The 25,136-nt window shown below is 31.4% G+C and overlaps 1 protein-coding gene across 1 annotated transcript; it reads left to right on the top strand.

Annotated features, from left to right (window-relative positions):
- The first annotated feature begins 3,305 nt into the window (after window positions 1–3,305).
- LOC108332267 (probable inositol transporter 2) lies at window positions 3,306–8,565 on the top strand. Its single transcript, XM_017567434.2, has 6 exons — window positions 3,306–3,565; window positions 3,749–3,819; window positions 6,277–6,612; window positions 6,853–6,960; window positions 7,062–7,649; window positions 7,822–8,565. Exons 1-6 carry the CDS (start codon window positions 3,433–3,435, stop codon window positions 8,290–8,292), a joined length of 1,707 nt encoding a protein of 568 aa, XP_017422923.1. The 5' UTR covers window positions 3,306–3,432; the 3' UTR covers window positions 8,293–8,565.
- Window positions 8,566–25,136: the final 16,571 nt, after the last annotated feature.

Raw genomic sequence — 25,136 nt, 5'->3', positions numbered from 1 at the left:
TATTTTATTCAAAATTGCATAGAAGTCCAGAATTTTTCTTTGATTGCACTTTAGTCATCTCTTTCTTTTCAAAATTGCATAGGAGCCCTGACTTGACCAGATTGGACAAGCTTTGACCATTCAATTTCATGCTTTTAAATTAATAAAATTCTAACTTCAACTACACAAATAAACATTAGAACATCCAAAATAGTTTATGCAAATAAGAATCACATTTTAAGCATATTTAATTTCAAAACTCAATATATTCAATCGTCACAAATTCACTTTAAATCAATCATTTACGCATAAGAATCTCACTACAAAATTGAATTTTAAAGCATAATTATGGTCATAAATATGCATTCATCAATAGTCCCACTTCTGAGATACAAAGTTTTTTGAAACCCGAATTTGTGAAAACTTCAAACTATCATAACTTTTGATCCTTTTATCAGAATTGGACAAATCACATGGATTTGGGATAGAAAAACGAGATCTATCAATCCCAATTTGTTTCATTGTTTGGTTTTTCTCAAATCTCCAAAAAATGTCTTTTATTATTTCTTTTTATTTTTGAAGTTTTATTTCCCCATTTTTCTAAGCTTTCTTTTAGTGGTTAATATAGTTATCCTTTGAATTTTTCTTTAAAATTTTTTGTGTTATCCTTTCATGATTTTAGGGTGTTTCTCACAAATTTTCGGCTTATTTGGATAAGGTTTGAGTATACTTGTAGTTGTAGCCCCTATGTATGTTTGTGTTGACTTTGCATGATATGTGTTAACTTAGTGCATGTTGTATGAATATTTGGATGATTCAAGACGTTATGTGTATGTTGTCCTCACCACCAGATTTCTAAGCAAATCCTTCTTTAGTACTTTTATTAGGGTCTGAACAACATGGAGAGGGGTATGATTGATGTTGCCAATGGTGGAGCTCATAGAGACATGACGTATGCGGAGGCTGGGCATTGGATTGAGAAGATGGCCTTTAACTCCCAACAATTCAGCGCAAGGAATGAAGCCATTGTTACTAGAGGATTTCATGATGTTGCTGCTAATAATTCTTCATCCACAGATAAGAACTAGAGAGCAAGCTTGATGCTCTTGTGAATTTGGTGACCCAGCTTGCTAGCAATCAAAAATTTGCATTTGTTGCTCTTCTTTGTGGCATCTGCCCATCTAATGATCATTATACAATTGTTTGTCCTTCTTTGCAACAACTTGTTGGCCCAAATGCTCCTCAAGCCTATGTTGCAAACATCTACAACAACAACCACAACAATAACAAAATTGTGATCTGTCTAGTAACAGGTACAATCTAGGGTGGAGGAATCAGCCTAATTTGAGATGGTCTAGTGCTCCACAACAGCAACAGCAACAACCACCACCATTCCAAAATATTGCAGGCCCAAGTAGACCATATGTGCCTCCACCAGACGAGTAATACCAGAGACAATAGCAGCAACAAAATACACATATGCAAACAACTCCTCAACCTTCCACTTTTGAGCCTACATTAGATGAGTTAGTGAGGCAGATGACTATACAGAATATGCAGTTCCAACAAGATACCAGAGCTTCCATTTAAAGCTTAACAAATCAAATGGGGCAGATGGCTACTCAACTTAATCAGGCACAATCAACGATCTCAAAATGTGTGGAATCTAGAAAATGTCAGTTCCATTACCCTAAGAACTAGGAAGCATATTCATATACCCACAATGCCATCATCAGTACCATCTTCACCTTCACCTACACCTCAGCATGATAAAAAGGAGTATGATCATGCGACATCTTATAGAAAACTTCCTTAGCAAGAGCAACAGGTAAGTACAAGTAGGAATGGATCCTCTTCTTTCACCAGTACGTCTTCTAACTTGCAGCATCATCATATCCCTCTTCTGTTCCCTCCTATAGTGATTCAAAGAAAAAATATGGAAGAGGTGGATAAGGAGATTTTGGAGACCTTAAAGAAAGTGGAGGTGAACATACCTCTGCTGGATGCCATCAAACAGATTCCCAAGTATGCAAAATTCCTGAAGAAGTTGTGCACTCACAAGAGAAGATGAAGGAAAATGAGAGAATTAGCATGGGCAGAAATGCAAGGACTCATGTACATTTTGCATCCCTTGTATCATTTGAAATAGTAAATTTGAAAATGCCATGCTTGATTTTGGGTGCTTCCATTAGTGTTATGCCTCTGTCCATTTATAAATCTCTTTCTCTTGGACCTCTGCAACCTACGAGTGTGGTCATACAGTTTGCTAATATAAATGTTGCCCACCCCACAGGTTATATAGATGATGTCTTAGTTCAGGTTGGTGAACTTATTTTTCCTACATGTTTTTATGTTCTTGAAATGGAGGACAGATTCTCCCATAAATCTGCCCCAATCGTTTTAGGCAAACCATTTTTTAAAATAGCCCGACCTAATTTTGATGTGCATGTTGGTACATTATCCATGGAATTTGGTGACATTGTTGTGCATTTTAATATTTTTGATCCCATGAAATTTCCAACTGAGGACAATTCTATTTTTCGAGTTGATATTCTTGATAATGTTGTTGATGAATATGTTGAATTTGATTCTTTGCATGATAAGAAACACTTTTTTTTATCCCATATGTATACTTCTCTTCCATGCATTGAATTTGAATCTAAATCCGTGATTGAATCTGAGTCTTGACACGTGACAAAGTTTTTTTTAAAAAATAAAAAATGTTTTAAAAAGGTAGAAAAGAAAAAATCATTATTAACAGAAAGAGTTAAATTATATCACATTGAAGACTAAACAACTTAAAACGAGATGACCTAATTAAAAAGTTTGTGCAAATATGAAAAGCACAAAACAATTTTAACTTTTTTAAATTAAAAAATTTTAAAAACTAAAAAAAAAATCACAGACAACACAGTAAACACAGTTCACCGTAATAAATTTAAAGAATATTAAAAAGAAACCAAATTAAATCAAATTAAAAAAAATATCAAGACTAAATTATATAAACAAAAAAAGTACAAATCTAATTAGTATTTAAGTCTAAAATAAAAATATAATATTTTTTCTCAATTTATTTAATAAGTTATTATGTCAATAAAAATGAATAAAAATAACCGTTTTTCGAAAGCCTGGAAAAGAGTAAGGAAAGAAGTAATGACAGAAAATATTAATAAATGTTATTGATTATATTAAAGTATAAATCTATAAATTATTAAACATTATCTGATAAGAAAAATTAAATCAATAAAAAAAATTAAGAGTGATGTTTGGTCTGTCAACCAAACAAGGGTCTCTCTATAAATAGAGTGCTTCCCTCACTTACTCTCATCGCTCTCACTTTTTTCACTCTCTTTCTCTGTTTGTAGCTCTTTCTCTTTGTAGCTCTTTCTCTTTGTCATAACTCTTTCTCTTTGTCATAACTCTTTCTCTCTCTGTTCATAACCACCGTTTCCGATGGAGGGAGGAGTACCAGAGGCTGATGTCTCTGCCTTCAGAGAATGTCTCTCTCTCTCATGGAAGAATCCCTATATTCTTCGGCTCGCTTTCTCTGCAGGAATTGGTGGTCTTCTTTTCGGCTACGACACCGGTAATATGTCAAATCAATTCAAACATCTGTTCTCTCTTTTCTCTACTGTAGTTTTCTCAATTCAAATCAATTGTTTTTTCTCGCAAGTTATTCGTTGAAATTTCTTAAAAACAAGTGTCAGTGTTTGCTTTTATGTCTTTGGTTTCGACTTCGCGATTGATCGCTTGGTGTATGTTTCCGCAGGGGTCATATCCGGTGCTCTTCTGTATATTAGGGATGATTTCAAAGATGTCGAGAGGAAGACTTGGCTTCAGGTAATTGAATGCATGATACTTACCACACCAAAGAGCCAAAATCATGAAATAAAAATGAAATCTGTCTTTCATTCAATTAAACTAAACCTACATGAATTCCTCTGTTTTTATTTAATAGAATTTAATGTCCTCATCTATTTTTTCTGTTACAGTAAGCAAAGTTGCACGCAGAAACACGAGCATATGGTTTTGTGCATTCATAATATCTCTATCCTGTCACGTTTTCGAGGATTTTGTAATGCATTCAGTTGTGGGTTTGATTTGGAGAGAAGAAAAATGAGGGAGGGAAAAATAACAAAAAGAAAAGATAGTCATCAGAATATAAACAATTATGTTGCACCTTTTTCTTTTATAAAAATTGTTTAATGTTTTTAAATTTAAATTATTTTTTAATTTAATTGAAAATGAATTATCTACAATATTTCTTTCAATTTTTTATTCTAATATATATGTTTGGTATTATTAAATTTTATATTAGTTATTAAGAAATATGTTATTTTGAATTTAAAAGTTAAAAACAAAAAAATAGAATAACTTTTATAAATTAAGGATATAATTAAAAAATTATATTATTTTGAAATTTAAATTATAAGAAACTAAAAGGAATAACTTTAGTTTCAAAGAATTGACTTTTGAAAAAGGAAGGAGGAGGTATCTAACAAACAAAATAATACATATATTTACTCATTATTTCTCTACATCAGAGGAGATTATTTTTGTTTCATTTTTTATCGTGTTTTTTCTATAAAATAGAATATTGATTGACAAGTCATTGTTTTAAAAAAAATTATTTATTTTTTCATTGGTATCTTTGTCATGTTATAGTTATAAATTTTATTTAGAATTTATTTTAAGGATTTGATGTATTACTTAGTATTTTCTGATGTCAGTTATGATTTTTTGTTTGATTTTACGATTTTGGGTATATTACGTCAGTTTGTTCTGTTCTGCATATTTCCTCGAAGTTCACAAGAAACGCGGTACTGAGCTTATTACTTTTTAGTCGGTAATTTATTACGACGTTTGACTCTCACTATTTTTTATTCTTAAATTACTGTTGATATCACAAAATACGATAGATCATTTACTGTGGTGGATTGATCTCTTTCAAAGAATTTGAAAATAAATTAGTAACAGAAAAAAAATTGTAAGTTTATATGAATCAATTAATCTTATTTTTAAATATTTTCTGCTTTTATATATTTTACAGAACATCTGTTTTTGTTTTCCCTCTTTTTCAGATTTGAAACAGTCCAATTTGGCTATTAACTCCTGATTTTTTTTATTTTGTTTCTAAGAGTTTTGTATTTGAGATATTGTTAGAAATTTTTTTCTCCTGATATTGTTTCTTTTAATTTTATCTTTATCACTGAAAAAGAATGTAAGCTTTTTCATCGGATATGCGTTCCAAAAGATAATGGTTTTCAACTTAAAAAAATAAAAAGAACTTATGTTGAGAAACAAAAAAACACATCGATCCATGATTGTACTTTTAATTTGATTTCAATTTACCTAGATGGGAATAGCGTCACTATTAGAAATTATGTAGTAAAATAAATCTTAATGTTTTTTTGTCTTATTTTCTTCCCTTTTTGGGAGGAAGGTTAAAAGGTAAAAATATATATAAGAAGAGAAAATCTCTTGAATTGGAAAAAGGGTTCATGACTTTATTTTTCCCATTTTTGGAGAAGAGTTAGGATTCTTGAGAATATATTTTTACTTTAAGTAGCTTAGTTACATATGCAATTCATTATTATTCGTAATGACATAATATCATTATGATAATATTTTATTGGAAAATATTTTTTTAACAAATTTTTTTGATAATATTTTACAATGAATACGTGGTAGTTTGTGATTGAATCCTTTTAAATATAAGACCAATAACACATATTTTATTGTTAAAAAATTGTTAAAAAATGTGTTAACATTCTATTTCATTTTAAAAATATATTTCTCTTATACAATGTATTAATTTTAATTAAAATTAACTGGTTTTTTCTAGTTAACCCAAAAGTTAATTAGTTTTATCTGATTTCAATCTTTTTTTATCTAACGTGATATAATTTTTTTTACCCACAATTGAATCTAGAATTTCTCACCTTCACTTTCAAATCCATCCCAAATATTAATTAGTGGGAGAGTTGAATCTGAAATCTTTATCTCATCTTATAACTTTCATATAAATTTTTAAACGGTTAAAATTAGTTTTGTCAAAGGTTCGCATAGTTAATTATCATGGGTCATAATCCCGCATTTTCCCTTTATTTTCTGGGTTTGAAGCAAGTTCTTGAAATTATCATAGGATAACGAACTAGCTAGTTGTACAAATTTGTGAAACCGTGCAGGGCCTTCTTTCAATGTTGAGATTTGAATTAAAAGCATTTATCTTGAGTGTGCAAATTAATTGTTACGGTGGAATCATGTTCAAAATTTTGATACTAGTAAAAATTCCAGGAAGCTATAGTGAGTACAGCAATTGCTGGTGCAATTATAGGTGCTGCAGTGGGTGGATGGATGAACGATCGTTTCGGAAGAAGGAAATCAATCCTTTTAGCTGATACCCTCTTTTTGGTTGGGTCAGTTATCATGGCTGCTGCTTCTAGCCCTGCTATTCTCATCGTGGGTCGAGTTTTTGTTGGCCTCGGCGTTGGAATGGCTTCAATGGCATCCCCTCTTTACATCTCTGAGACTTCCCCCACCAGGGTTCGCGGAGCCCTTGTAGCTCTCAACAGTTTCCTCATCACTGGTGGACAATTTCTTTCCTACCTCATCAACTTGGCTTTCACTAAGGTCAGCTAAATCTTCTCTTTTAATACTATAATATAACTTTTTAAATAATTATTATAGAAGTATAGATCTGTTTTACATGGTCAAAACAAAACTTATTTTCTCATACCATAAACGGAATTGCATAATATCTTTAGCTTACGCTGTCTTGGTCGCATGATATCCATGTTGTGTGTAGTTGAATTTCTATATGACATTGCTTTCTGTAAACGTGATCAGTAGTCTTGTTAATTTTTTATTCAGGCTCCGGGTACATGGAGGTGGATGCTTGGAGTGGCTGCTCTACCTGCTGTAATACAATCGGTGTTAATGTTTACACTCCCGGAATCACCTCGCTGGTTGTTCAGAAAGGTTTAATCATCGTTAATACTTTTTTTTGAGTCTTTACTCTTTCTCTGTGATAATTGTATCTTTCTATGGGCTTATATGTCTTTTCATTATGTAACCTACAGGGAAGGGAAGAGGAAGCAAAAGTAATATTAAGGAAAATTTATCCATCTAGTGATGTGGAATCTGAAATTCAAGCTTTGCGGGATTCAGTTGCATTGGAAATGAAGGAAGTAGCTTCAGACAAAATCAGCATAATCAAACTGTTGAAAACAAAAACTGTGAGGAGAGGTTTGTGTGCTGGAATGGGACTTCAATTCTTCCAACAATTTACAGGTATCAACACTGTCATGTACTACAGTCCCACAATTGTTCAGTTGGCTGGTTTTGCATCCAACCGAACTGCACTTCTTCTGTCCCTGATCACTTCTGGGCTGAATGCATTCGGTTCAATCGTGAGCATATACTTCATTGACAAGACTGGACGAAAGAAACTTGCCTTGTTGAGTTTGTTTGGCTGTGTTTTATCCTTGGCCCTTTTAACTGCCACTTTCCGCCAGACTGAAACTCATTCTCCAATGATTAGTTCTGTTGAGACCTCTTACTTCAACAACACCTGTTCTGATTTTAGCAAAGCTGTGAATCCTATTGAATGGGACTGCATGAAGTGTCTAAAGGCAGAATGTGGCTTTTGTGCATCCGGCTCTAACAAAGTAAGTCAAATGCTAACCACAGTATATAAGTTGGTGTAGATCTAACTCTCATATATAAATTTTTTTTCGAGTTCCAATTGAAACCTACTTTTAATACAATGTTTCTCCATACCTTTAATTTCTCTCTATATATGGTTGTTCTTACACTGGTGTGTTTTGTATGTGCATGCAGCTCTTACCTGGGGCATGTTTGAGTTCTAATGATGCCCCAAAGGCTCTTTGTCTCAAAGATCATAGAGCATGGTATACAAAAGGGTGTCCTAGCAAAATGGGTTGGCTTGCAATAGTGGGACTTGCACTGTATATCATATTCTTCTCACCAGGGATGGGAACTGTTCCATGGGTTGTCAATTCAGAAATCTATCCTCTAAGGTACCGTGGAATATGTGGTGGAATTGCTTCCACGACATGTTGGGTTTCCAATCTGGTTGTTTCCCAGACCTTTTTAACTTTGACAGTGGCTATTGGGACAGCATGGACATTCATGTTATTTGGAGTGGTTGCCCTCGTTGGAATTTTCTTCGTTCTCATTTTCGTGCCAGAAACCAAAGGAGTTCCAATGGAAGAAGTTGAGCAGATGCTGGAGGAAAGAGCTGTGAATCTTAAGTTTTGGCAGAGGAGAAGTGCTCCTCAGAAGGGTTGATAAGTTTGAACCAAAACATTGTTTGAAAAATAAGTTTTATGTCACTTCATATCCGTATGATGTTCGATAAAACTGGTTTCTTTTAAGGTTAAGTAGCGAAGAATTGTGTATATAGACATTTTCTAGCTTTTGTTAATTAGTGGGGTTTTTCCCTTAAGATTTGTTGTTCTGTTTCATTTTCTGTTATTTTAGTTGTTGTTTGACTAGTATGTTAGAAATATTTATGAACGATGAATATATTGTTTTTATTAATGATCAGTGTTCAGTAATCAACATTATGTTGTAGGATTCTGAAAAAAAAAACATGGATTTTTTGCATCTTTCCTTTTGCAAAATTTCACTACAGCGTTCAATTCAGGTACTGACAAAATTTTCATACGATAGATGTCATTGAAAGTTCTAAATTTTGAGATTTTGAGGAGTAGAAAAACACAGCAAAATTTGAGTCAATATTATAGATAAATGAGTAAAAATATTTTCTTTTTTCTATTGGATGAAGTTGATCCAAAATGGTAAATCAAGATAACCAAGTGCGTCATGGTTAAATCAGTATTAAGTTATTAAATCTCAGCCGTTAATTTTGTAAAATCTTTTCAACTAAATTCTTTTGACAGTTTATATGTAATTAATCTTAACTATTTAAAATGTTAACAATTAATATTTTTGTAAGAAAACAAAAGTTTTAATACTTTCTAAATTTTACCATACACGCGTAACATAAGAAAACACAGAAAAACCAGATTAATTTATAAATAAATAATAGTGTACTAAAATACAAATAATAGTGTACCAAAAAAAGTTAATCTTTTAAAAAATTATAAGTATAATTTTTTTAGAGTAATTTTATATTATGTAAAACATGTATGTCATTCAGTACAATAAAAAGCTCGGTTTAGTTAATCATAAATCTAACCTTTTAATAAATAAAAACATTTATATTATTATTGGATTGTAGACACTAAAAGAATCTACTTAATGTCTAATTGGCTTAAACTAGTCTAAATCAATACTAACTACTTTGAATCTTTTAATGAGTAAGAATATTTGCGTTAGAATTAGATTACTACGACCTTAACAAACTTTAACTGAAATAAATATTACAAATAAATAAAATAAACGAAGTTAATTCTAGTTTAATTGACGTTACTATTATTTAAGTTAGTGTTGACTAAATGAATACTAATTATATCTATTTTATTATTATTTAAGTTAGTGTCAATTAAGTTGATGTTAATTTATATATTATAAATTTGTGTGTTTTTATGAGAACAAGTAGAAATGGTATATTAATTTTAGTCCAATGGTTCAAAAAGATAATAAATCTCTTTACTTATAATTTTTCTTTTTCACTTTTCTATATAAATCTCTATACTTATCTCTTTCATTTATTATAATCTTTTTGCATATTCTTTTTGTTCTATTTTTATTGAAGATAAAGGTGTTGTACTGCAAGATTTTTTTTTAAATTACCATCGGTTACACCAACACAAATTAAATTAACATTAAAAATAGATGTCATTTAAAATCTGGCTAAACTGATGTTAAACTATATAATTTTAAAATCAAAAATGTGTTAGCGTCAACTTGACTTACATTAAACTGTTTTTTATTATAAAACAAACTAAAGATTAGTGATGAAGTAGTCAACACTACTTAAACTTTATCCTCAAAAGTCTTCGTTAATGAATTAACATCTATGATCTTAAAATCAGTTGCATGTGTGGCATAAATCTAACACTATTAATTAACAATATCTTTTATTTAATAGAGTCAATTTTTGAGACACCAAATGTATATTTTCTTGTTGTGGTGCAACCCTTTCCTTTCCCACTATCCCTTTTTTCTCTTGCCTTCATATTCTAACTAACATTTCATTGTCTACATTAACTTTGAATAATACTTTGAGAACAAATTGATGGTTTATTATTTGCATACTAAATGAAGTCACTATTTCTCTTCCCTTCTCGTTCTACTACTTAATCTTGTCATAGCACTTTTTTTCCTCTTTTAGTGCCACAAAATGGTCTTTTATTAACTAATTGTTTAAGAACTATTGTTAATAAGACATAGTTAGAAGTTAAGACTTTCAATATTGGTTTAATAATTGATGTTGAAATTTCAACATTAGTTAAGTATGTACTTTCAATATCATTTATTTATTTGCATAACTAACATTGAAAGTTTATATTCAACAAAATTGGTTAGCATCAAGTCATTACTTTGAATCTTTTAAACATCAGTAAATGTTATAGATGTTCAAAGTTTTTTATTTTTTGAAAAGAAGGAGTGGTATGTTTTTATATAAAACCTACCCAAAAATTATATACAAACTATATACAAAATTTGACACAACATATATTAAAAGATATATTTACATATCCTTATATATTATGGAAATAGCTCAAACATACTCACTTAGACCGTACCACACAAGTCAATGACAATAGAGAAAACCCATAAAGTACAACTACACATAAAACTCAAACTACAAGTAGGAACTTAGAACATACCACACAAGGGAGAATTGAGAAATGAAACGCACACAAACACATAAAACTAATGTAAAACTAATGTGGTTCAATTAAAATGTTAACAAACTTCAATCTATGATCAGAATAAGAAAAATCATTATGAAACTAATGTTAAAATAGATACACCCCTTTAAACTAATAGAGTGATTATTATAACAAAATACTCACTATATTATATGAGGAAGTCTTGGCTAGAAGTGAAATAATGTTAAACCAGTAAAAGAGAACGTAAAATTGATATTGAATTGTTTGAGAAACATGTTTTGCATATCAAAATACACAGTATCAACACGTGTTTGAATATTTTAATTGTTGGTATTCAAGCTTTATAAGTATTAATGTATATTGGAAGTCTTGCACATCATTGTAGGATCTCCAACACGTTGAAGAAATAGCAGAATTCAAATCAAGCACTTGTTCATTCAAGTAAAGAGAGAATATATCACAAAGAGCAATAACAAATTAAGAATTGAAATCTTGAAGAATGACATTCAAGATATAATCTGGAGAATAAAATTTAAGAATTTATCAAATCATTTTTCATCAAGAGAAGTCATGAAGACTATGAAGCACTACAATTTGAATTTACAAGGGCTATCAATGCAACAACTATATAAAGGATGCAAAGTCATACGAAAGCTTTTGAAGTACTTGAAAAACACTTGAAGTGAGGGTGGATGTTGAATAATGTTAATGGAAATTTTTTTTTTCGCAACCCTTCTGATATAGTACATTGTTGACTTTTGAGCTTTTGTTTTCTGTAAACGCTTAGTTGCTCGACCTAATAAATGATTATAAAAGATAGTTGCTTTTGACATGCTATTCAGAATGTACACTATAGAGTTTGTACGAACTTCCTTTGTTAAAGAATAATCATTTGGTCCAGAAGGTTCTTGTATTTAGAAATAAAAGTACAACTACAGGTTTACAAGAGAAACGTTTAGTCAAGAGATGAGATAATTGCAAAGATATTTTTATACTAGTTTACTCCAACTGAGCTATGTTCAGTCTCATCCACAGAGGGTTCCACTATAATCTTCAACAAGATTACAATTGAGTATTCGCACCACTATTGGTCTTCTCAATCATCGAATAACCTCATGTTACCCTAGACTGGATGAGTATTCACAGTCTCCTCAATCAGCGAATAACCTCCTGTTACCTTAGACTGGATGAGTATTTGCACCACTCCTGGTACTAAGCAACCTTTCCTAGATTTTCCTAACTCAACTAAGTTCAAAAAGTGTTTTAATTCTCTTTAGAATTGAAATCAATGATTGCTTACAAGTCTGTTAGAAATGATGAGCTTTGTTTCTCAACACCAAGAGGAGGGTGAATTGGTGTTTTATAAAAATACTCGCTTCTCAAGTCTTTTTCGCAAATAAAATGAAACTTTAAACCTTTCTTGAACAACAAGCAAAATGTATGCAATATAGCAATATGCGTATTCGAATGATGACAATATATAATCGATTAATGTAGAGAGATAGGGAGAATAAAAATCAAACTCTGAATTTCATACTAGTTCGACCTCAATGCCTACATCTAGTGTCCTTTCAATCAATCTGACATTGAAAGCCAATTTGCATTATAAAGATCTGAGTTTTTACAACAAGGGCTTTACAGTGACCACACTGTCCAAAATGTAAATCACCTCTCTAGCTCATTAATCTAATATAGTCAAATAAAATAACCCCGTAGCAAGAACAATCCTCTCCTGCAGTCACCCCTTTGAGAACCCTCTCAAAGTACAAGAAATCATTGTTCTTCTTCCTGGCAACACGCATAGGGAAATAACAATACACAGATTGCGAAACTTCTCCTGATCACACAACTAGCACCTCAGTTGTGTAGAAAGATCAGACTCTTCAAATCCGTAAAGTTTGTCTCTCAAGAAATCTTCAAGAATAGTCCACCATGTCAATTTCTTGTTTCTTGAAGCATTTGATCACCTCTATAAAACCTTTCAACTCAATCTGAATCAGATATGAAAATGTTAATCTCAATTGTCTTACAGAAATCAAAACAATGCGTTTATATATAGATTTAGTCAATTCAGACGCAATTTAATCGATTACTCTTTTAATCTAAATGGTTACATTAAACGCTTGTAACAGATTTATAACCAATTAAGCTCCTTAGTTGAATACACAATTAATGCAATTGATTTTCATTTAATGCTTGGTCAACACATTCAAAACTATGACCGTTGAAACAATTATGACAAGCATGTAACAGTTTTCAAATCAATAACAGACTTAATTGAATACAAAATCCATATAATCGATTAAGATTCAACACTTAGCATATTTTTGAAAACTTTTCTTTCTAATTCACATCACAACACACTTGAAAAAGATATGGGCAAACATACTTGTTTTAATCGATTCATCAACTAATATAATCGATTCAAAACAAGTTGTTTTGCCTTAGTTTAAAAACACAAGTTGTCTTATGGCTTGAATTGATTATCACACCATTGTAATCGATCTAGTAATTCAGATATGCTTTTGTGCATTTGATTTCCATAAAATCAAAACATATAGTATGCATACACAAATATAATCACTTTACTAACACAATATGCATCATTCAACACATTATATGTTCAACATATGTGACAATCATAATATGTGCATATTTCCTAGTAAGCATAAGCACATATAACATATGACATATAACACAATACATATTCATGTATTTTTATTATCAATGTGTTGTCATCATCAAAAACCAAAGTCATATGGATTGGGTTCAGCTATCACGGTGCTCACCCTATCAACAAAGTCATTCAGATTATTACTCTCGTAGAGGCTATGTGATTACAATACAATGCACTCTAAACACTTGCATGTGTTTCTCCCTTTTCTCTTTCTCTCTTTCGTACAATCAGTAAGTAATATTACATTGAAGCTCGATAGTATTGCCTTTCATTTTTTTCTCTTTTTCTGCTGATGTTTTCTTTTTCTTGAGCTCTATCTGTGCTTTTCTTTCGAATGCTTATTAAAGAATGAATATTTCGTTGTTTGCTATCTTCTTTATTCTTCAGTTGAATAATCTTCTATATAAAGGCTTTTTGGATAAGTGTCTGTTAGACTAAGCTTTTGTCCTTAATTCTTGTGTCTTCTCTTTCTTCATGTACAACGGTCGTTGTTAAAGTCAACTTGTCAAATGTTTTTTCAGTACTTTGCTTGAAGTAGGTTGTACTTTCTTTTAGACATCGCTTCAAGTGAAGAACATTATGTGAATATCTCTTTTATCTCTAACGTCCACTTTTGATATTTTAATTTGAAGCTTGTAGATGCGTGTAGAGTATCTCATCTGCAAAAAATAGAGTAGTTTGTGCATGCATCAAATATGTCTTTTCTTTTATCACTTTTGGTTTTGTGAACGTTGAGCATTTAATGTAATTTAATGTTTTCTCAAAACAACAAAAAAAATTTTTATTTCCTACCGTTGAGGTCGCATTTAACAATTAAGCTTTTCTTCTAAAGATATCAAGTGTTAAGTAAAGACTTCATCGTTAGACGAAGTAATAGTTTAGCTCATGCTATCATTTAGACTTAGAAAACGCTTCTTGTGATTTTTCCTCTTTTTGTAGACAACATTTAACAATGTTTATGTTTTCGTTGGTGTTTTAATTTTTAGTCTTTTAGATTGTTTTTGTCAATGACATCGTCTTGACATTGTTTTGTTTTCTCGAGATTTAAACTTAATATCCTTTGGGTATAATAAGCTTTACGTGTTTAGCTTCAACTCTCTTAGACGCTTTTGACTTAACAATCATTTAGCATGGCATCTCGTTGTTTTGACTTAGTTATTTTTTTGTTTCCTAAAGTCCTAAGTGTTTTCCTAAGGTTTTTCTATGTTGGGAATTTTGGTTCTAAGTCTTATGTTTCTTCCTATGTCATTTCCAAATTATTATTTCGTTTAATGTTATTTGGTTAAACTTCAAAACATGAGAGCGTTTAGGCGCATAGAAAATTTTGTCTTAACAATTTTAACAAAGAAATTTTTGAAATACAAAAGTGTTGTGAAATTGTCATATGAATAATGTCTAGTGAGATAAGGTTGAGCACATATACTTTGTAAATCTGTCATTGAGTGAAATTGTAATATGTAAGCTACATTGTACACTCGTGTTGTAAGGGTGATTTTTTCAATTGTTCTTTGTAATTGAGAGTTCTCAATCTCAACTAGAAATTGAGAAGGATACTTGGAGAGGTTAATACTTGGTGTAACCTGAAGAGGATTACAATGATACTTAGAGAGGTTGAAACTCGTTATAACCTAGAGAGAGTGATACTTATTATTGATCAAAGGTGTTGATTAGTGAAATATCTTAAGCAGGTTGCTTAAAAGACTCGACAAAGTCGCAATGGCGAGGTGAACCATTATAAATCTTGTGTGTTTTTCTCTCCTTACTCTTTTAATTTGAATATTTTGTTTGCATAAGAATTGCTTGAATTTTTTTGCATGCTTTATTCTTCCCCCCTTCTTCTTAAGCCACATCACACCAAAAATGGTACCAAAGCTAGCTAGCCTATAAGGGAACTCCTTAATAGGAAGAGAAGATCTATCCAGTCAATGGAAGGAAATGACCAACCAATGAATCACCCTCCACATTTCAAGGATGAGAAATATGACCTATTGAAACTCAAAATGTTGGCCTATTTGGAAGTATAACATATGGAATTATTGGATATCAATAAGAAAGGAATTCCTTTTCTACTGGATGATAAAGGGAAAAATGCTACTAAGAGGTAAATTAGATGATGATTAATGGTAAATAAACTAGTTAAACACAAAATTAATATATAATTTAATTTTTGCATTACCTGAAGAGGACATTCCTAAAGTACATGTTATGTCCTTTGCCTAAGAAATATGTATTCATTAGCTTTGGGTCATGACATCTAAAAAGAAGTAAGAAAAAGTAAATTAACTATATTGAGACATGAAAACTTTTCTATGGAACCAAATGAAACAACTCAATCAATGATAGCATGTTTGCAAACCCTGCTTAATAGTCTAAGATATATTCCAATTTTGACGTTAATGATAAAATCTTGCATACTTTGCCTCAAAAGTGGAGAGCACAAGATACAACTCTAAGAGCATCCAAAGACCTTGAAAAATGTCTTCGGAAGAACTTGTAGGTATTCTTAGTGTTCATGAGCAGATCTTATAAGGTGTTGAGAAGAAAAAAATGTGAATCTTGCCCTAAAAACTAAGCATAAAGGTAAGAACAACCCGACTAGAGCAATTGAGACATCAGATGAAGAATCAAATGAAGAATAAGATGAATCTGATTCTGAAGGAGATGAAGAATTAAATCTCTTGACAAGGAAATTTAAAAAGAAATGAAGAAGCTTAGGTATGGAAAAAATAGAAAATTTTAAGGTACGAACAAAGACAAGATTGTATGTTTTGAGTGAGAGAAGCCTAAGCATTATAAACTAGAATGTCACAAATTGACAAGCATAGAGAAGGACAAGAAGAAGAGCCAAAATCTCATGGTAACATGGGAGGATAAGAATTCTTCTAACTTAGATATTGAGGAAGTACATATAGGCTTAATGGTATATGTGTACAATAATTCATCATACGACTTTGATGATGAAGAGGTAGACCTTTTTTACCTTAACTATATTAGGAAAGCATATTATGAAGTTGTTTCTAATAATGGTTGGCTAAAATAAAATCACAAATAATTCCTGTTGTAGATATATTCAACTCTATGAAGAAAATCCCTATTATGGTACTTGGATAGTGGGCGTTTGCGACATATTACAAAATAAAGGTCTATATTCCTAGAATATGTGGAGGAGGAAAGGTAATAAATAGAGGAGACTAGTGTTGCAAAATCATAGAAACTAGTCAGGTAAGTCTCAAACCTTTTATGTGTATTAATAATGTTTTATTAGTTGATGGGTTGAATCACAATTTGTTGAGCATAAGTTAATTATGCGACAACAATTGTGATGTAGTCTTCAATAAGAATATATGTATCATAAATAAACATGATGGCACACATCTATTCACCGCAAAGAGACAAAGAAACTTGTAAACAGGTGACATGGATAGATTGATAACTGAAAAGGTGTCTTGCCTTATGACCACACAAGAAGGTCACTCTATGGCATATAAAGTGTGGCCACATAAGCTTGAGATGTGTTAAGATGTCGGCAAGTGTACTGAATCGTATCAAGTAATAATAAAATGGTAAGACCAAGTATCGTTTCTCAAAGGACTCACGGCACTAAATAGTTATGTGATTACCCAACTAATTAAGACTTTTGAAGAACAATTCAGTGGTTTTGAATGAAAAGGATACAAAAATAAACATGAATGCAATTTTGACCAATTGAAAGAAAAACACAAAGGTGAATGGATGATATTGAAAGTATGAGATGAATATGTTGTTGGAGTTTAGATTTCACCAAGTTTCCTCTCATGCATATGTGAATTCATCTTCTTCATTAATGTTAATATCACTTTCTAAATTACTAAAAACCCGATGTCTTGGCGAAGAAAGCCTATCCTTAATTACTAGTTTACAATGTCTTGTCTCCCTAGCAATTAATTCTGCATTACATACGCACAGAAGCTTAAGATAACCAAAACTCATATCCCTATGTCTAGGCAATACTGCTTTTGGGAGCAATTCTCCAGATCTAGATTTCCCCGCATGTGTCCATATCACGAAAACCAATAATCATGCCATGAATGAGATAAACATAACAAACATTAAGCAAAGAAGAATAACCCTAACAATTAATGAAAGAAGCATAAATAAATAACAATCAATTCAAATACATGAGAGTTCACAAGGTTACATCATCCCTCAACAACAAAGAATGTTTAGTTCCCCATCATCATGGAGAAATTAAATGAACAATAGAATGAAAAAGATAGAAAAACCCTAAAAACTGAAGAGGAGAGCTGCCTTCAGAGAGTTGGAGAAAATCTAAATTTGTGTCAATTCTGTCAAGAGATACCCTCTCTAGGTCGAGCTAATCCTTAAATAGGGCTGAATTAGTTTCCCAATCTGTTTGCAGTCAAAGGCCTAACCAATATTGTTGAGAAAAAGGGATGTATTTATCCTGGCCTCATTCTGGTGTTCTACTACAATCTCCATTATCATATTGAGGTTGTCACTACAAAAGTAAAAGGGGTACGCATCATTCTTGATGACGACATCTGGACCAATGTGGCTATGCTCACCGTTTGGGATGATGTAGTGAAAGTACATCTTGGAGTTCTACCGTTTAATCGTCTTCTTGCTTACCAATCATTTTTGAGAAATCTTGAACAACAATCCAGCCATCGACAACTTTTGGTGGGAGGTTTCAAGGTTGAAGAAAGAATGATCCATTACTTAATAGTTTGGATCCTATGTCCTCGTGCCACCAATCATGCTCAATGCTTTGAGTAAGATCTTCTCATTATCTATGGTCTTTTGAACCATGTCCACATTGATTGGCCTTCTCTCATCACTAACATTATGCTAAAGGCACAGAAATTTCCAGCCTATCATCTTCCTTATGCTCTTTTGATATCTCGCATACTTGAATAAAATGGGTAAATATTAAAGGAGAACATACCCAATCTATTCAAGCCATATGTTCAGAGATTTGAGAAACGACTTTACATCAAATGGGCTTTGTAGCACGTGGAAATGTATTTCTCCATAAAGATGAAGAAAATCAAGACGATGAAGATGATGATATAGATGCTCACATGGTGGAACCGGTACGTGAAGCTACTCCATCTGCAGATGGTCCCTCGACCATTCCTTCCTCTTCATCATTTTCCATGGAAGAGTACTTTGCAAACCTCTCGAAGCAAATGGAAGATATGAGTTTAGCTCATCAAACAATGTTTGATGAACTCATGGAAATGCATCAAACTCATCATGACTATGTATGTGAGAGATTAGAGGATTTTGACACTAGGTTGGGCAACATTGAGAATCGCCTAAACCTTCAACCTCCTCACTCCAACCCCTCCTTTCTAGATCTTTATTGTAACTCTAGTTAAGATTTAAATTTTATGCTTTTCTTGTATTTCATGATGTATTTGCCTCTCGTTTCATGAAATTTCATTCTATTCGAATTGCATCTTTTATTTATGGGGAGCACCATTTGAGGGGAAGTCTTTTCACTTGAACCTTTTTGTTTATGATCAAAAGGGGGAGAAAACTTTCTAACTAGAACTATAATTACTAACATGTTTATGTTGTCTGTAAGTCTAAATCTATGCAGGAAATTAGAAATGCTTTTAAGCAAGATATTTTTATCATCATAAAAAAGGGGAAGATTGTTACCAATGAGTAGCATTGGTATCTTGAAGCTACTATTGAAGTTTTAATGATGTTAAAAGTTGAAGAATTGAAGACTATTGTTGCATATATGTTAAAAGCATTTTGTAGAAACATGTGTATAGGATAAATTGTGATGATGTAAAAGTACTTAAAAGTTTTCGTTTTCAGTGAAACCTTGAGTCAATAATCGATTATCAAGTCTGATAATCGATTATCACGAGCCAAATAGAAAGAGATTGCACGCGTAAATAATCGATTATTACATAGGACAATCGATTATCACTTTTTGAAAACCCTATAACGGTTGCTAATAATCGATTATCACTGGCAGTTGGGAGAAGGTTTTCAGTTTCTGATCCCTGGGCTATATATACGCTTCCTAAACCTCTTAGAGGTTAACAAAGCCATTTGAGAAACCAGAAAAAGTCTGAGGAAGTTCTCAAGTGTTAGTGTGCTCAAATCAAGTCTTGTGAAAAGGGAAGCTTGCGCTTAGTAGGTCTAAGGTCGAAGCGGTTCTCTTCAAGTTGATTGAGCAGGTTCTTCCATTCATGTGTCGAAGGAAGGTGTTCTATGTCTTTTATCGTTTGTATTAATCTGTTTGTAATACTGAAACGATATTTTAGTGAAAAAGGTTAATCACTATTTATAGTAATTAACGATTGGACACAGAATCTTTTGATTCAGACCAGGATAAAATCATTTGTATTGATTTTCTTTAACTCTATAACTTTAGCATTTAAACTGTTCGATAAAAGTTCTTAAAACAAATCCTAATTTTTAAAAATTCATTCGTCCCCTCTTGGTTTTTGACCGTTACACGCTCTTTAAAATACTTTTCGCTACGCGATACCAATCTCACATTGTGTGTTCTCGATTATGTTGATTGATAATCTTTGTTTGATATATGTTTATATGATTATGATTATGATTATTTGTTACTATTATTCGATAAGGGTTTGTATGGGCATGGAAATATATTTTTGGTAATATTTGGGATGGGTTTTCCCTATGAATATATTATGTATGTTTTGTTGGGTTATCCCAATAGGGAGTTTGATGCTAAGGGAGAACAAAGTTAGGATGCTTGGGAGTTTCCATGCAAATATATGTTGTAAGGGTGTGGTAATAATCATATGCAGTATAATTAGGTTTATTTGGGGTATAACATGTCAATGATTGGATTTGGATAATTCAAGTGATATGATATATGTGTTTGAGTATGTTTACATGTATGTGATGCTTTAATGCATGTACGATGTGTTAAGTATGTTTTCACGTGATCTAGAGTTGATGTATATATGTTTGAATGCTTGAACCATGCCCATGATGGGTATCGATTCGGCAATAATCGATTATCATTAGTTATAATCGATTATATGTGCATCGATGTTGAGTATAGTTGCGAGAATAATCAATTATCTGGATGATAATTTAATATCCCTTTTTGTGTGATGTTTTTGGGTAAATTTCACTAAGATAATCGATTATTTTAAGTGATAATCGATGATCATAGTGCATTTTTGTGAAAAATGGCGAATTTGATGAAGAATGGACATAGACCAAGCCTGAGGAGCTATGGAATGTGATGATAATCAGAGATTGAGGTTAGTGGTTATGGTTAGGGTCAGGTTTGACTTGTGGTTGAGAATGGAGCATGAATGAGTATTCGGATGTACTTGAGTATGTGATTGATGAGCTTGAGAGTGAAGGATAAGTCTACTTGTAGTACCTCGTAAATCCTAGTGCTATCTGCGGATAAATGCTTCCTTTTGCCTTGTGTGCATTGGAAGGGTTGTTTGGGTATTAAGCCTTCCTCGTGTGGGGGTGAAGGTGTCTTCCTTGTCCTTGTGTGGCAAGATTACATGTTCCTTAACTGGATTGCAGGACTACTCGAACGTATCAGTATGGGGAATCTACAGATGGGGCTATAGGAGCGGCTATAGTTAGTGAGGTAGGGTACAAGAGTGTAATTAAGTCTTTCCACTATGGTGTTATGGTACGGTTATGCTCATGGTGTTGTTTATGATTGGGATAGTCATGTTGGTGGTGTATCTATGATGATGATCATGATATTTGAGATGCTCCAGGTGTTGTTATGTCGATAGCGGTGTTACTATAATGGTTATAGTAAGTAGTTAACATAGGTGTTAATGAGTGGACAAACAAGGGTCTATGTGTGAGATGTTAGTGAGGACATCAAGGTTCAAGGGTCAAGGATCAAAATTGAGTAATTCATAATGATTAAGTTGTTATGTTAGAGGATTAAGAATTTTGTTATTATTACTGTCGGGTATGAAGTGGTTTATGGTTGATATATTCAATGCGTTTATATCTTATTATTATTATGATTGTTTTATCAATAGCTTACCCCATACGTGTTAGTATTTGTGTGTTGTGAGTGATATTATCGGCGATGATCGTATAATGTGTTATATGTGAGCAGATGATGTTACAAATGATGTTGAGCCATGATAGATTTGAGAGATGAAGGAGAATAGACTTGGAAATTTTATTTAAAGTTATTTCATTTGAGTTTTAAGACAATGTATTTTGCGTTGTTTTATTTCCTTTGTTATAATCCTTAATTTAAATAATGAAATTGGACAAGTTTTTTGGATTTATTATGTTTTCATAAATTTATGCATGTTTAAATGTCAAGATTTTTGAAAATACGTTTTTGCGCTATGTTAAAGTTTGAAATTTATCGGTTTTGAATAACCTATGACACCTTGGAAATTGAGTCGTTATAGAGAATTCATGTGGATAATGCTTCCATACCTAAGCTCAAAATGTTAAGTAACAAACTCTTTAATGACAAACGAAGGAAGTTACAATTTGATGTAGAGTGGACAATCTAATACAATTACATGTTCTAAAAATAGATCCTTAATAAACATAAACGAACTAGTCAAGACAGTTGATCTTGTGCGACCTAATGATATTGAACTATTTGACAGCTTATAACAACATATTATCGACAACATCATGTGGTCTAGGAACCTTAACAAAAATATTACTAAGCAAATCATAAATACTACCTTGATTTATACAAATCTTCTAGTGAGAAACACTTCTTGTCACTAAGCCCAATATAGTCTTAGTCACTAATCAATTGTCTTATATATAAGCAATGAAAGAGCTTGGTGCCTAACAAAAAGTTTATAATCATATAAAAAAGATTATGATTTGTTGAGATCTTCACCACCTTCACAAATCCTCAAGCAATCTAACCTATTATGCAATGTGGTTTGACATCAATTTGTTTAATTTTTTCAGGGTAGACTTGGTTCTTTGTTAGGACACAGAGAACAGAAATTAGTAAGATACTTAGAATATTCACAAGTCAAATACTTTATATAAATAAGAAAGAAGGAGGGGAGAGGAAAATAGAGGTGAAATTTTGTAGATTGAGCCTTAACTCTATATGAAAGGAAAGCCCCTAAAGTAGAGAGTGTTCTCCTACGGGACATGAAGGAGATTAATGAACTTCTTTAAGATATCAGGAAAGGAAAGAAATAGATAAAGATGATATGGATAATGTGCGATATAGCTTGTAGGATATGAAAGAGATCACTACAAGAAAAATGCAATTTAGCCACAAAAATTAGCAATAAATTGTGTCTAAAATAGCCATAGAATAGTAGTAGTCACAAATTAGCAACCGAAATAGTGTCTTAATTAGTATATAATAACATTTATTTATATAGCAATCGAAATAGTGGCTGCAAAGTTTTGGTCGTTAAATGTAATGTTTTAGCCACCAAATTAGCGACAGAAATAATATTGTATTAGCCACTAAAAGTTTATTGGTCGCTAAAGTATGTCTAATATGGTAATTAGAAATCGAAAATTGTTTGTCACTAAATGTAATGTTTTAGGCACCTAATTGTTAAGATAAGATCATTTAGAGAGACTAGATTTTCTCGCAACTCATGTTTTAAAGTTTAACATACAATATTGTTCATTGAGTGAAGTGTCTAAAGGATGTGCTTACTAAAAACAATGTTGGAACAAAATAAGCGTTCCTCAATATAAACCATCTATAAAAACAACATTGAACGAAATAAACATTTATAATGTTTTCTGAAAATAACATTTTGTAGCACATATCATCTAACATACAATGTTTAACAAACAATGTCTAATAAAAGGAAACTTCTAATTGTACGCCTTATAAAACATTGAAAATTAAGATTTTATACCTAAATAATGTTGAATATATAAGCATTTAAATAAAAGAATTGTCTAGGAAAAACTCGATAAACAATGTAATGAAGCTTGCAAACAGTTTATAGAGTAAGTGTTTAATGTTTTATATCGTCTGAAGATCATATATCAAACATTTTACTTCCTACATTATGATTTTATCAAATCAGCTTACATGTGCCAATATGTTTTAAACACGCAATATAACTAAACGATTACCAACATTTAAAACATTTATTGCATGTACGAAAAAGTACTTCTTTTCTTGTATGTCTTGCTCTCTTTATTTGTGCAGATTATGAAAGTACAAGACCTTTACTCAAATTACTGCACAAGAAGGATAAAGATGTTAAGAGATAGGAAGACATTACAGGAATATTTCCTTAAAGCTTCAAACTTTAAAAAATCGTACAAGATACTTTTATTAAAGTTTTGATAACGCATGTAGCTTTGCAACGTAAAGCTAAGTTTGACTACGTACCTAAAAAGGCTTATGAAATTTACATGGAAGTCAACTCTCAGTCTAACGGATCTCTCTTGAACAAATCTATATATATAGATGATTGTATGAAGAGATGACATAGAGAATATGTGCATATGAACAAGCTTGTTTTACGTTGTCTCTCTATATCGTCTAATGCTTTCATCTAAAGAGAAAGTATTTTCAAGTTTTCAAATTTTATAGTATTGAATTTATCTTTCTCTAAGAGTCATTTGAATTTGTACTTGTATTAAAAAAACACCTTGATCGTGTTTGTAAATTCAAAAGTGAATCAAAATACTTGTTTGTTTAGTTCAGGTGAACTAAAAGATCTAGCCAGGTTGACTAGTGTTGAAACCAGAAGTGGTTGATAATACTTGTTGAAACCAGGAGTGGTTGATAATACTTGTTGAAACTAGGAATGGTTGATAATACTTGTAAATTAGGAGTGGTTGATACTCGTTGTAATCTTTGTTAAAGATTAGTGAAACACTTAAAGAAGTATTAAGGGAAAATTGGACGTAACTCAAGTTAGAGTGAACCGGTATAAAAATCATATGTATTAGTTTGCTTTATAAATATCTTCCAAAACAGTATTTTAATCACATAAGCGTAAATAACTATTGCAGAGTATCTAAACCCCACAAAAGTCATTAAAGTTGTTTTGTAAAAAAACTTTAAAATACTATTCAATCTCATACATCTTTCTAGTGTTTCGCGTACTTCATAAATTAACAACTAAATTAAATGTTGTTTTAGCCACCAATCACTAAAATGTGTTTAATATGGTCACTAGCGACCAAAAATATTTAGTCATTAAATTTAATATTTTAGCCACTGAATCAACGACCGAAAATATTTGATCCTAAATATAATGTTTTAACTATAAATCCATAATAATTTTTTTATATAAACATGTATTTATCACTTTGGTTGATTTTTATTTTCACTTTTTTCTTAAAATATTTTTATTATACATTATATGACTAATAACATTTATTGTTATTGAGTTATAAAAAAATGAATAATTTTTTATTTGAAAATGAAAATTAATATTTAATTAAATTAAATTACAAGATAATAAGCTTTAGATTAATATTTAATGTAAATTATAATTAATTAAATTATTACTTCTTGTTAGTTATGTTTTTATTTAAAAAATAAACATTAATATGTAATTAGATTAAATTAATCGATGATAAAAGTTAGATTAGTATTTAACATAAATTATAATTATTTAAATTATTTATTTTACAATTTTTTATTGCTTAAAGAAAGCCAAGTTCCTATTTAAAAAGCT

Source organism: Vigna angularis, chromosome 1 (assembly GCF_016808095.1).
Source record: "Vigna angularis cultivar LongXiaoDou No.4 chromosome 1, ASM1680809v1, whole genome shotgun sequence".
NCBI lineage: Eukaryota > Viridiplantae > Streptophyta > Magnoliopsida > Fabales > Fabaceae > Vigna > Vigna angularis.
Note: the sequence above shows the minus strand (reverse complement) of the source record. Positions and strands in the feature narration are given on the sequence as shown.